A 12,827-nucleotide genomic window follows, 5' to 3' on the forward strand; every position below is an offset into this window, starting at 1 on the left:
TACACCAAAGATGTGCCATAACATTCCCGAACAGGTTGATCAAATATAACTATGTTCGGTCCTTGTATCTATGTCATTGATATAGATTGTAAATAGTTGATGGCCTAGCACTACATCCTGTGGTATTCCACTAGTTACAGTTTGCTAAGTTCAAAAAGACTCATTTATCCCTTTTGTCTGCTTCCTATTAACTAGTCAATCCTTGATCCTGTTACCTCCATGCATTTTTGGTTTGTACAGTGAAACTTGATGTGGCACCTTATCAATGTTTTTGGAAATCTAAGTACACCTTATCTGTTTTCTCCAATTAACCTGTTATGTTCTCAAAAAACTCTAATAGATTAGTTATGGATGATTTCTCTTTCAAAAACTATGTGGACTCAGTCTAATCGCATTATGATTTTGTAAATATTCAGCAATGAGGTCCTTAATTATAATGGATTCTAGGAACTTCCAGTGACAAATGGTTTCTGTTTTCCCCTTGACAATCCCCTCATCCGAGGAATTAGTCCAATAAACCTATATTACATTCATGCTAAGGCAAATATGTTTTTCCCTGGATAATAGACTAAAACTACACATGGTATTTCTAGGTGTGGCCTCACCGAAGAAGCTTCTTCTTCTCTTGTCACTCAGTACATTTTCTGCTCCACAGTGATTGCTGTTCACCTATCTTCACTCTTTCATCTTTGTCGTTCCTCTTTCTTGGGCAATATCTTTTGCATCATTTGTTCACTTTGTTTCTTTCCACATATCTGTCTTTGGTCCCAAATGTTCTTTCAACCTGTAAAATGACTCTGATTTCCTCCACAATAAAATCAAAATAAAAGCTGGAGCAACTCAGCAGGTCTGAGATCATCTGTGGAAAGAGAGGGAGAGAAGAACAGAGTTAACCTATCGAGTCCAAATATGACACTTGTCCTAACTGATTTCCTCCAATCTGCTGATCCCAATATTGGGATACTTCACTCTGTTAACCCTGTTAGCCATCGCCACCCTGACATTTCTGTCCAGGAGTTCATACACTGCTTTGTTTACAGTTAATGCTGTCATTTGAATTAGCGTCTTAACTTCCCCCTAATTCCCTCCTCGGGCTTTTGGTCTGAATACAGGCGTAAGTAACCAAAGACTTTATTTTCTTTCCTATTTCTTCCTTTCACAGCATTTCCTCACAACCTTGAGTCATAACTGACATTCATATAATGCAAGTCACTTTGCAACTTGTTCTGCCCTTTTAAAATCTAATTATGCAATCCTGAGTCTATTTATTCTAGATGAAGGACAATGCAGGAGATTGTTATGTCTGTGTTCTTACCAATGCTAGTCTTATGAAAGTCTTACTAAGTCTTGTGAAAGCACTCTCCTCTCAATCATGACAATCTGATTTATAGCTTGACTAAACCTGTTAGTTTTCCACTTCAGCATAATGGGTATTTCCAGCACTTTCTGTTTTTATGCCACAATTTCATAATCGTTAAAAAATCTGGAGATTTTGTGCACAAATAGCGAGGTGACATAACATATATGAGAACAGAAAAACACAATTCAAGTTGACTCCTTTTATACACTGACAATCTTAAACTCTCTCCTGTCCATGATCTCAGCAAATAATCCATTTGTATAGCATCTTTCACAATCTCATGATTTCTCAAACCCCATGCAGCTAGTTAGTTGGGTATTATTCTAAAGTCTAGTTCTAGTTCTAGTCTGAAGTCCAGTTCTGAAAAATGGACTTGAAATGTTAATTTCTTTTTCTCTCCACAGATGCTGCTGGATCTGCTAATTTCTACAGAAATTTCTGTTTATTTTTTGTTTGTTTCAGATCTCCAGAATTTGCAATCCTTTTTTAAAAAAAATAGTTAGTTACTGTTGTAGGAAGCACAGCAGCCAGTTCCCACGCAGCAAGCTCTACAAACAGCAACATAAACATGACATGTTACAACAGTGTTGGTTGAGTGTTAAGTATTGACTATGATGTTGGGTACAAATTCCATGCTGTTTTCCAAAATATTCCCATGAAATCTTTTGTGCCCACATTTAATGCTCATCTGTAGGACATCAAAAGCATGTGAGTTAGGAACCAAAATGGGTGGCTCAGTGGTTAGTACAATGGCCTCACAGCGCCAGGGACACAAGTTTGATTCCACCCTCGGGCCACTGTCTGTGTGGAGTTTGCACGTTCTCCCTATGTCTGTGTGGGTTTCCTCCCACGGTCCAAAGATGTGCAGGTTAAGTGGAATAGCTGTGCTAAATTGCCCTGCAGTGTCCAGGGATGTGCAGGGTAGATGGGTTCGCGGTGGGAAATGCAGGGTTACAGGGATGGGGTGAATGATCTTCGGACGATCAGTGTGGACTCAATGGGCCAAATGGACTGCTTCCACACTGTAGGGATTCCATTCTGTGATTCTATCTGGTTCTTTTACCCTATGCTTCAATTTAATAAAATTACAGTCAGAAGTCAGTCAACACCAGGTTATAGTCTAACAGGTTTATTTGAAATCACAAGCATTTGGAGTCGTGCCACTTCACCGGGTGAAGTGAGGGAGAAACACACGTTCTGTGCCTGTGTGCTTCACCTGACAAAGGGGCAGCATTCCAAAAGCTTATGATTTCAAATAAATCTGTTGGACTATAAACTGGAGTTGTCTGACTTCTGACCTTTTCCACCACAGTCCAAGACTGGCACCTTCACACCATAATAAAATTATGGCTGATCTGACTGTGATTTTAACTCGTCTTTTCTATAAAATGACTCAGTATCTGCAGAGTAGTGAAAAATTAACAACCCTCTGAGAGAAATTCCACCTCATCTCCATCTTATTTTTAAACTGTAGTCCACAGTTATATAACATTCTATTACAGGAAATATTCTCTCAGCATCTACACTTTAAAGATCCACCCAGAATTTTATGTGTTCCAATGGGATCACCTCTCAATCTTCAAAACTCCGATCACATAGGCCCAATCTGCTCAAACTTTCCTCAGAAGACAATCCCTTCAACCGTGGAATCAACCTTGAACCTTCCACATACTGCAGTGTAAGTGCATTGCTCCTTTAGTATGTGCTCACAATCTATCTTCGCACTATTCCCAAATTTGGCTACAATACACCTGGTCCTTTAGTATGAAGACCAAAATAAGCTTTATTTCAGGTGTGGTCTCACCACTTCTATGTGCAATTGTGGCAAGACATTCCTACCATTATAGGTCACCCTATTGCAATAAACGCCAACATTCCATTTGTCTTCCTAATCACTTGCTGTACTCGTTGGCTGACTTATTGTGACTTATGTACAAGGAAATTCTGCTGTTCCTCTATTTTGCATAAACTAGCATTTTGCATTCTTTCCACATTTAAATGATTTGTTTTATTCTTCCCACCAATATGATGCCATCACATTTTCCTATGTTGTATTCAATCTCTCACTAAATCTGTCTATATCCCTCTGAGACTCTTTGTGTCACAGGCAACTAAGAAGAGGAGTGGGCCATTTGAAGCATCAAGCCTGTCCCAACATTCAGTGAGATTCTCAATGTGCTCACAATCTATCTTCACATTATCCCCAAACTTAGCTACAATACACCTGGTCCCTTTTTCCATTTCATTAACATAGATTGCAAATAGTTGTGTCCCCAGCACCAATCTCTGTGACACTCCACCAGTTAGTTTTCCAAATCTGCCTTTCTTCCCAAATGTCTGAATTGTTAGCTAATCATCAGTCCATGTGACCATATTATCCTCAACGCCATGAGCTCTTATTCTTGTGCAGGAACATTTTTTAAAAAATTCTTTCAAGGGAGGCAATATATTTATTGCCCATTCCTAAATGCCGTCAAGAAGGCTATGGTGAGTTACTTATTTTTGAACTGCTGCCGTGTAAGTACTCCTGCAGTCCTGGTGGGGAGGGCGTTCCAGGAGTTTGACCCAGCAATTGTGAACCAGCAGCAATCATAATTCCAAGTCAGGACTGGTCAGAAACAAGAAGGCGCATTTTTTAAAAAGAACCTAGTTCATGGAATAGGGGCACAGATGGCAAGGCCAGCATTTGTTGCCCAGTCCTAATTGCCTTTAAACTGTGACCTATTAGACCATTTCAGAGTATAGTTAATTGTGAATCATATTACTGAATAGCCTTTTGTTTTATAAATCAAACATAAGATTTCTACATAACTGCTACCACCACCCCTCTCTAACTTTTCACAATTCACATCATCATTACAAGATTATTCCAGTATCGAGAATAATAACCAAAAGTATACCAAGCTGGTATTTTGTTTTTGTATGGGAGTTGCTGGGAAGGCTAATATTTATTGCCCATTGCTAGTTCCCCTTAAACTGATTGGATCTCCAGCCATCTCAGAGGGTGCTTAAGAGTCACATTGTTGTGGCTGTGGATTCACATGTAGGCTAGACCAGGTCTGAACTGCAAATTTCTTTCCCCAAAGGACAATAGTGAACAAGATGGTTTTCACGATAATTGCTCCTGGCCTATGGCCTCCATTAGACTAGCTTTTAATTCCAGATTTACTGAATTTAAATTTCACCATCTGGAACGATTTGATTTGAAATCATGTCCACAGTACATTAGACTAGGGTTCTGGATTACTTGTTCAATGACATTAGCAGGACACCATCGATCTCTTTATGGTTGTCTGTTACGGAGAAAGAAGAAATGTAGTGGGAGAGACACTCCCTTGGGGAACCAAGGATGTCTTACTTCCATTTCAGTGTTGTGGGCTCTGATGTGACTAAACAGTTCAATTGTGGACCTGCAAACCCTACTAGAGATAGGGCAGATGCTGTTTGATAAACAAGATGAAAGGGATGCTTGTACCTTTGCAAGTTGTTTTCGCTGATGGTGTTTGATCTCCAGCTGGGTCTGTTGCAGATGCACGAGTTGATTTGCACCTTCATGGACTCTTCTCCAGTTAATAAAATGTGAGGCTGGATGAACACAACAGGTCCAGCAGCATCTCAGGAGCACAAAAGCTGACGTTTCGGGCCGAGCCAGTCTTGGACAAGAGATCCCAGTGAATCGGTGGGGATACAACATGTTTTCAGACTGGCTTTGAGGACTTCCTTGAAACATTTCCTTTGTCCTCCTAGTAGCCATATGCTGTGACAAAGCTCACAGTGGACAATTTGTTTGGAAGTCTTGTGTCAGGCATGGAGTGATGTGATCTCTTCCATGCAGCTGATTTACAGTAACCAGTGCATTGACGCTGGGGATGTTAGTCTGACAGAGGACACTGAAATGGGAGTGCCGATTCTGCCATTGGATTTGCAGCAATTAAACAGAGGAATCACTAGTGATATTTCTGTAGTGATTTGGGGTGTTATCTTGTCCATGACTCCAACACATGTGGAAGGGCAGGTAACATTGCGTTATGTAGGCCATGAGCTTGGTTCTTAGAATCGGCGGATGTGGCAGCAAGCAGCTTGAATGCAGCAGTAATGGAAGAGGTAGCAGGAGATGGAGAAGGGTGAGCAAATTACATTGTGGCAACTCGAGTAAAGATGTGAAAGATGAGGACGAATTTCTAGTCAAGTCTTTCACATTTAATTCTGCACAGAGCTGTGGAGGCTGGATTATTGATTATACTGAAGACAGAGTTGAGATTGATTTTTGGTTATTAATAATGTGGGACTGACAGGATATTGGTGCCACTGCCACAATCAAATCAGTCATGACTTTATGGAATGGTAAAGTAGCCTCTTAAGCCTCCCTGCTCCCATTTGTTCAGGTCTGGGGGAGGAGAGGGAAAACAGCCATGTGCGATCACATGACAAGAACCAGGCTCTCGAAACACGTGACTTGCTCCCCGAATCGAGAGTCACACGCTCCCTATTGAAGGTCATGGGTCACCATGGAGACGGCCCGCCTCCGTACGTGCGCACATAATGTATGACGTCACGGTGTCCGACAGCCTTCACTTGCCCCGCCTCGGCGAAGACTTTGAGGACAAAGATGGCGCTTAACCGGAATCATTCGCAGAACGGTGGCATTGTTATCAATAATGGCGAGAGGTGAGGAACTGTCGTTTCTCTCTTTTCCCCCACCCCACTCCTCCATCTGTTACCGCGAACGGTTGTCACTGTCAGCGAAAACGAATTGAAAACAAAAGTCGTTTGCGGCCTGGTCGTTCTTCAGACATAAGACTCGTTTCCCTTTTTTTTCGGTTGACTTTCGCGACTAGCTTATTTTAAAAATAGCGATTAGATTCCGAATTATTTTTAGTCCAGGTTTCTTGGTGGCCTCAACCCTACTGTTGGCGAACATTGTCGCCTTTTAGGTTTGAACTGGCGAGGGGTGCAGTGGTTGGTTTGAGGCTGAACTTGCCAGTGCCGGACGTGTCAATCAATCCCAATGCCCGCCCCCGCACAATGATTGGCCACCTTTGGACCCGGTATCTGCACTATTGGTGGATGCCCCTGCCAGTCACTAGGATATCGCGCCCACTCTGGGATGTAAACATCATGTGTCGATGCTGTCATCGCTCTGCTGCTTGTTTCTTGTGGCCGTCCAAATTCTATTTAAGTAGGAACTGCAGATGCTGGAGAGTCTGAGATAACAAGGTGTGGAGCTGGATGAACACAGCAGGCCACGCAGCATCAGAGGAATAGGAGCCTGATGTTTCGGGCCTAGACCCTTCCTCAGAAATTTCTGAAGAAGGGTCTAGGCCCGAAACGTCAGCCTTCCTGCTCCTGCTGCTTGGCCTGCTGTGTTCATCCAGCTCTACACCTCGTTATCTCAAACTGAACCTTCTTTCACTTCTGTACTTTTTACAGTATTCTATAATATTATGCCACGTAACATTGCCCATGTACTATGTAAGTAATGTTAGTATAGCAGGAACTGCTGATGCTGGAGAATCTGCGATAACATGGTGTAGAGCTAGATGAACACAGCAGGCCAAGCATCATCAGAGGAGCAGGAAAGTTTACGTTTTGGGTCTGGACCCTTTTCTGAAGAAGGGTCCAGACTCAAAACGTCAGCTTTCCTGCTCTGCTGCCTGCCTACTGTGTTCATCCAGTTCTACACCTTGTTATATTTGTAGTAAGGGTATCGTTTGCCATGTTGCAGAATGAAAACCTTGCGGTTTTGGTTTTGGCTGTATTTTTGGAGGTTGTTATCATGTCTGTCATTTTGTTTTTAAGCTGTATCCTGTTTATTGCTCAGCAGTCTTACAGAAATTCATCTCTATCGGGTGTCTGTTTGATGTCCTTTTAAGGTTATTGCTGACTCTATTTCAGCCACTGTTTCAGCGATGCATTTCAGGTCGTGAGCCTGGGAAAAGTCCTAATGCTCCTTCCCTAACAGCACAGCTGTTTTTACTACACTCATAGCTGTTCTGATTTAGAGGTTTTTAGAGGTTGGATCTCTTCTTCCCTATCCCTCTTCCCCTCCCCACCTCCGGAGCATAGGTTAATGGGTGACCTTTTTATAGAGTTTCATAAAATCTTGGGCATAGAGAGGGTGGCTAGCCAAGGTCTTTTCTCCCCAGGGTGTGGGAATCCAAAACCTAGAGGGTATAGATTTAAGATGATAGGGAAACGATTTTAAAGGGACCTGAGGGCCAACTTTATCACAGAGGGTATATTGAATGAGCTGAAAGATGAAGTGGTAGAGGCTGGTACAGTTACAACAGTTAAAATAGATTTGGATGTGTACATGCATTGGCAAGGTTCTAAGTGATATGGGCCAAGTGCAGGCAAATAGAACTAGTTTAGTTTGGCATATCTGGTTGGCATGGACAAGTGGACTGAAAGGTCTGTTTCCGTGCTGTATGATTCTATGAGCCTACTCACATTTCAAAGGTCTGTATTTTCTCCCACAGATCATTTCACTGTTTGGATTTCTGAGCCGTACAGGAGCATAGAATCGTATGAGATATAGTCATGCTTCTGGCTATGTCTGTCCTACTTCACTGTTTTAAAGATAAGGGGTCACCTGTTTAAAATAGATGAGGTGGGTTTTTTTTGTTTTCTACACTTTGAAGTGAAGCATTAGATCTCTTTCCTCAAAGTGTTGAAGCAGAGCATTTGAAAACTTTTTTTAAGGAAGGATTCTTGTTGAGGAGCTAAATGGTTGTCAGGACAGGCAAGAATGTGGATATATGGTTACAATGCGATTCATCATGATTTGTTATGCAGTAGAGCAGGTTTGAAGGGCCAAATGGTTTACTCCTGCTCCATGTTTCTAGGTTCTGCCTTTGACGTTGCCTCTGCCATCATCTTATACCAATTATCCTAAGTACAAAAACCTAAAAACACACCCTAGGAACGTAAGAACAAGGAGTGGTCTCGCAGGCCACTGAGCATGCCCCACCATTCTAGATCATGGCTGATTATGCCCTTATTGCCATTTTACTGATATCTATCTGAAATTCACCTGAACCCTCCAAAGCAAGAATCATAACCTTAGACCAATAAGATAGCCACCTTTTTTACTCCTATTATGCATCACTAAATCACCCAACTAAATTTGTTGTTGATGAGGTAATATCAAGATGGTGAAGTAGTGCTTCTTTCTGAAGGGTATTAAAATACAAAAGTAGGAAGCGATGCTTTAATTTACAGATTTCATCTGGAATTGTGCACTTGGTTTTGGGGACCTACCTCAGGAAAACCTACTACTCCAGTTCCCCCAAATAGAACGTGAAGATTAAGTTATGAGGATGGCTTACGTAAACTTGCCTTGTACTCCTTTTGAGTTAAGATGGTTATGAAGTGAACAAATGAAAGTCTTTCAAGGAATTTGATAGGTTAGTTGCAGTTAGGTTGTTATCTGGTGATATTTGAGCTATGCCATTTGGATATGAAATCAGAACCCACTTTTCCACAAAGTATAATGGAGATCTCCAACTCGATTCTTCGTAGTAATGGATGCTGGGACACTGAGAGTCTGACACTAATGTATATTTGGAGTGAGATAATAAAATGTGAGGCTGGATGAACACAGCAGGCCAAGCAGCATCTCAGGAGTACAAAAGCTGACGTTTCGGGCCTAGATCCTTCATCAGACCCTCTGATGAAGGGTCTAGGCCCGAAACGTCAGCTTTTGTGCTCCTGAGATGCTGCTTGGCCTGCTGTGTTCATCCAGCCTCACATTTTATTATCTTGGAATTCTCCAGCATCTGCAGTTCCCATTATCTCTGATACTATATTTGGAGTGAGTTTGGAGTAAATGTTGCAGTGTTCCACCCAGGCTTAGTACAGGTGGAAGGACAACATTTATCTCCATTTGGGGACCTTAAAACCTTTAACATTCCATGAATTTCAATAATTTTAGAGCCTGAAAATCTCTTTCCATGTATTTTACCCACCCCTGTGCCCCAGGTTCAGTCATGACTCTATGCAGCTCTCTTTTGTGACTCCTAGTCCCTGTTGTCACCTATTTAGCATTTGTTCTCCACTGACTTGCTATCAACAACCCCTTTGTTCCCCTCTCTCTCTTTCTCTCTGGACTGTATCTACATCTGTCAGCTCTCCTTTCCCTGGCCCTTTTGTCATTCAAGATAAAGACCTTTTTTTTTTGCCAGATGCTGTCAGGGTCACTGGTCTCATAACATTAACTCTGATTTCTCTACAGTTGCTGCCAGACTTGCTGAGTTTGTCCAGCAATTTTTTTGTTTTTTTTTCAAACTTCCAGCATCTGCAGTTATTTGTTTTAACTTGCCAACATATTTTTGTCAAGTAGGAGTTGTAAGGGTATTAAGCAAAAGCTTAGGAAATGGAGTTAAGATGCAGATGTGCAATGATCTAATTGAAAAGTGGAAGAAGCTTAAAAGGCTGAATGACTTGTAGTCTTGTGATTTTAAGGTTGGTAATGTCAGTTATTTGGAGACCTGTCAAATAATCCTCCCAAACCTTCAAGGATTGCTGTTGGGGAATTAAATGAGCTTTCCCCCTCTGCAACAAATTTCTGCTTACAACTGATCATGTGAATAATGGTAAATAGATCAGAGTTGATTTATAATAAGAGGAAAGCTTTGATCCATTTTTCATTGTCATTTGAGCAAGGTATGATCTTTACAAAAGGCCACAATGGAACTTGCAGAGTTGGTGAATTATACTTGATTGCAGAGGCGGAAGTGACACTTTAGAGTTGGTGTTTAGGACAGGTAATATACCCCTTCAGTGTGTACTTTATTCACTTAATGCAATCCCAAAGGCTGCATATCTGTCTTTTAAGGCAGCACATTGGCTCAACGATTAGCACTGCTGCCTCAGTGTCAGGAACCTGGATTCAATTCCAGCCATAGGCCACCATGCAAACTCCACACAGACATTCTCCCTGTGTCTGTGTGGGTTTCCTTCCACAATCCAGATATGTGGGCAAGGTGGATTGGCCATGCTGAATTACCCACAGTATCCAGGGGTAGATCATGGGAAATGTAGGGTTACAGGGATAGTGTGGGAGTGAGTGGTGGGGTGAGAGTTTGGGTGGGATGCTGTTTGGAGTGTTAGTGTGGACTTGTTCAGCCAAATGATCTGTTTCCACACTAAAGATTCTATGATTCTAAGTTGGGCAAAATTAATACAGTCTCTTTTGACTCTTGCTGTTTTGAATGGCCTTGCAGCTCAATTTCAGTCCCAGTTCAGTGCCTTTCTATTGTTCCGATTATTCCTGATACACTTGCTTCCCAACCAAAATTTTTCTCTTTTTAAACACTACCATGGACATCACATTTTTTAACTTTCTGGGCTGGTCTATTACAAATTCTCAATGATTTGTGTGCTATTTTTACGCTTGGATTTCCTTTAGCTGGCTTAGCTAAAAAGATTAAGCCCTCATGGTCTAGATTCTTGTAATCAAAATCAGAATTTGTTTCCTATATATATATGCTGTCAATCCTCATCATTACTTTAACAGTTTAAAACTTGTTATTCTCTATACCATCTTCCAGCTTTATTGAAAGATTGTTATCTTGAATCATTAACTTGCCTTGCACAATTGTTGCCTGATCTAAGAATTTCCAGTAATTTGTTTTTATTTCATTATTTACTTGATCATTCCATCTGTTTCCAGGAAATATAGATTAGATTCCCTACAGTGTGGAAACAGGCCCTTCGGCCCGACAAGTCCACACCGCCCCTTGATATATCCCACCCAGACCCATTCCCCCTATAACCCATGCACCCCTGAACACTACGGGCAATTTGGCATGGCCAATCTACCTAGCCTGCACATCTTTGGACTGTAGGTGGAAACCGGAGGAAACCCACGCAGACACGGGGCGAATGTACAAACTCTGCACAGACAGTTACCCAAGGCTGGAATTGGATCTGGGTCCCTGGTGCTGTGAGGCTGCAGTGCTAACAACTGAGCCACCGTGCTGCCCAATTATAGTATAAGCTTTTCCAACCTCATGCCATAGATCCATCCATCTCCAGTGTTCCATTGGTAAATCATTACTGGACAGTTGTGAATGTGAGGCCATCAGTACTGAATGCAGCACTATGTATAATTTATGGAATGATTTCTCATGTTATATTTGAAATTGTCTGATGAAGCCTTGCAGCCATTTTGGTGTTTTTTTTTGCATGTCAAGTAGCTTTAAGTGACTTTTCTACCAACATCCTCAAAGGTCTTGGTGAAGGTCTCATTATAGTTGCACCTGCCATTTTAATTTTGGAAATGTGTGATGTTATCTTCGATAGCATCAAGGATAATTCTACAAATTGGTCTCCCTTTATTCCTTTTGTGGGTACTGGGTAATTCACCTATGAATTGAATTGTAAAATGAATTTGGCTGAAAAACCACCTTCTGTGGATCAGCATTCAAAACCTGTGGTGTTGATTTAGAAGCCAAAAGAAACAGCTGTGTTGATCTCTCATTATAAGAGGTACAGTTTTGTTAAAATTTCACATCTTTATTGAACTGTTACCTGTGATCTTCATTGTTTTATTTGTTAATGTGATGTGAGCACTGATAGCAATGCTGTGGTTTTTTTTGGCCAGCACTAATTTCCTTGAAGGTGGTGAGTTGCCACTTTGAACTTGGAGTTGTAGAGTTAAATTAATCTAGTCCCATTTCACCTATGTCCCTTTTAAACCTTTCCTATTCATGTACCCATTCAGATGCCTTTCAAATGTTGTAATTGTACCAGCCTCTACCAATCCTCTGGGAACTCTCATCATACACTCACTACCCTCTGTGTGAAAATGTTGGCCCTTAGGTCCCTTTTATACCTTTTCCTTTTTCACCTTAAGCCTATGCCCTTCAGTTTTGAACTCCTCTAGTTTTGGAAAAGACACCTTGGCTATTCACCCTATCCATGCCCCTCATGATCTTATAAACCTCTATAAGGTCACCTTCAGCCTCCAATGCTCCAGGATAAGTAACCCCAATCTATTCAACCTCTTCTATGGCTCATCAGTCAATAGTTTTTCCTGGCTTTTCCTTACCATCACCTTCGGTTCATGTGACATTGGTGCACCCACAGTGCAGTCATGGAGGGAGTTCCACGATTTTTGAGTGGGTGACATGAACAGTGATATGGTTAAATTGGGACAGTATATGGTTTTGGAATGGAACTTACGAGCAGTTGTATTTCCATACCCTGTGCTCCTGGCTGGTGAACACAATGGGTTTGAAGATGCTATTGAAGGAGCTTTGATAGCTGGTTTTGCAGCTTGAATGTAGTTGGCACTGCTCCACCTATGTCAGTAGGAATGAATATTTAGGGGAATGGATGGGTGCCAGTCAGAGGCTGGCTTAACTGTGTACGTGCACACGCATACTTAATCAAACAAAGGTGGGTGCTTCCTGTGTTGTTAGAGTTGATCATTGCATGGCACTTGTTCAGGCCAGCCTGAATG

At 41.6% G+C, this 12,827-nt stretch overlaps 2 protein-coding genes across 2 annotated transcripts in view; one reads left to right on the top strand and one right to left on the bottom strand.

Annotated features, from left to right (window-relative positions):
* LOC125447171 (CD276 antigen-like) overlaps positions 1 to 5,046 on the bottom strand; it is a 57,694-nt gene extending 52,648 nt beyond the window's left edge. The window contains exons 1-2 of the mRNA XM_048521363.2: positions 4,836 to 5,046; positions 606 to 859 (exon numbers count right to left, since the gene is read on the bottom strand). The gene's annotated coding sequence lies outside the window, so the exon portion shown is untranslated. The remainder of the gene's footprint in view (positions 1 to 605; positions 860 to 4,835) is intronic.
* An 845-nt stretch (positions 5,047 to 5,891) lies between these two features.
* Positions 5,892 to 12,827, top strand: part of LOC125447172 (WW domain-binding protein 2-like) — a 31,832-nt gene continuing 24,896 nt past the window's right edge. Inside the window, exon 1 of the mRNA XM_048521364.2 lies at positions 5,892 to 6,028. Coding sequence (XP_048377321.1) covers positions 5,907 to 6,028 — 122 coding nt within the window. The 5' untranslated portion in view covers positions 5,892 to 5,906. The remainder of the gene's footprint in view (positions 6,029 to 12,827) is intronic.

The sequence above is a fragment of the Stegostoma tigrinum genome, chromosome 38 (genome assembly GCF_030684315.1).
Source record: "Stegostoma tigrinum isolate sSteTig4 chromosome 38, sSteTig4.hap1, whole genome shotgun sequence".
NCBI classification, from domain to species: domain Eukaryota; kingdom Metazoa; phylum Chordata; class Chondrichthyes; order Orectolobiformes; family Stegostomatidae; genus Stegostoma; species Stegostoma tigrinum.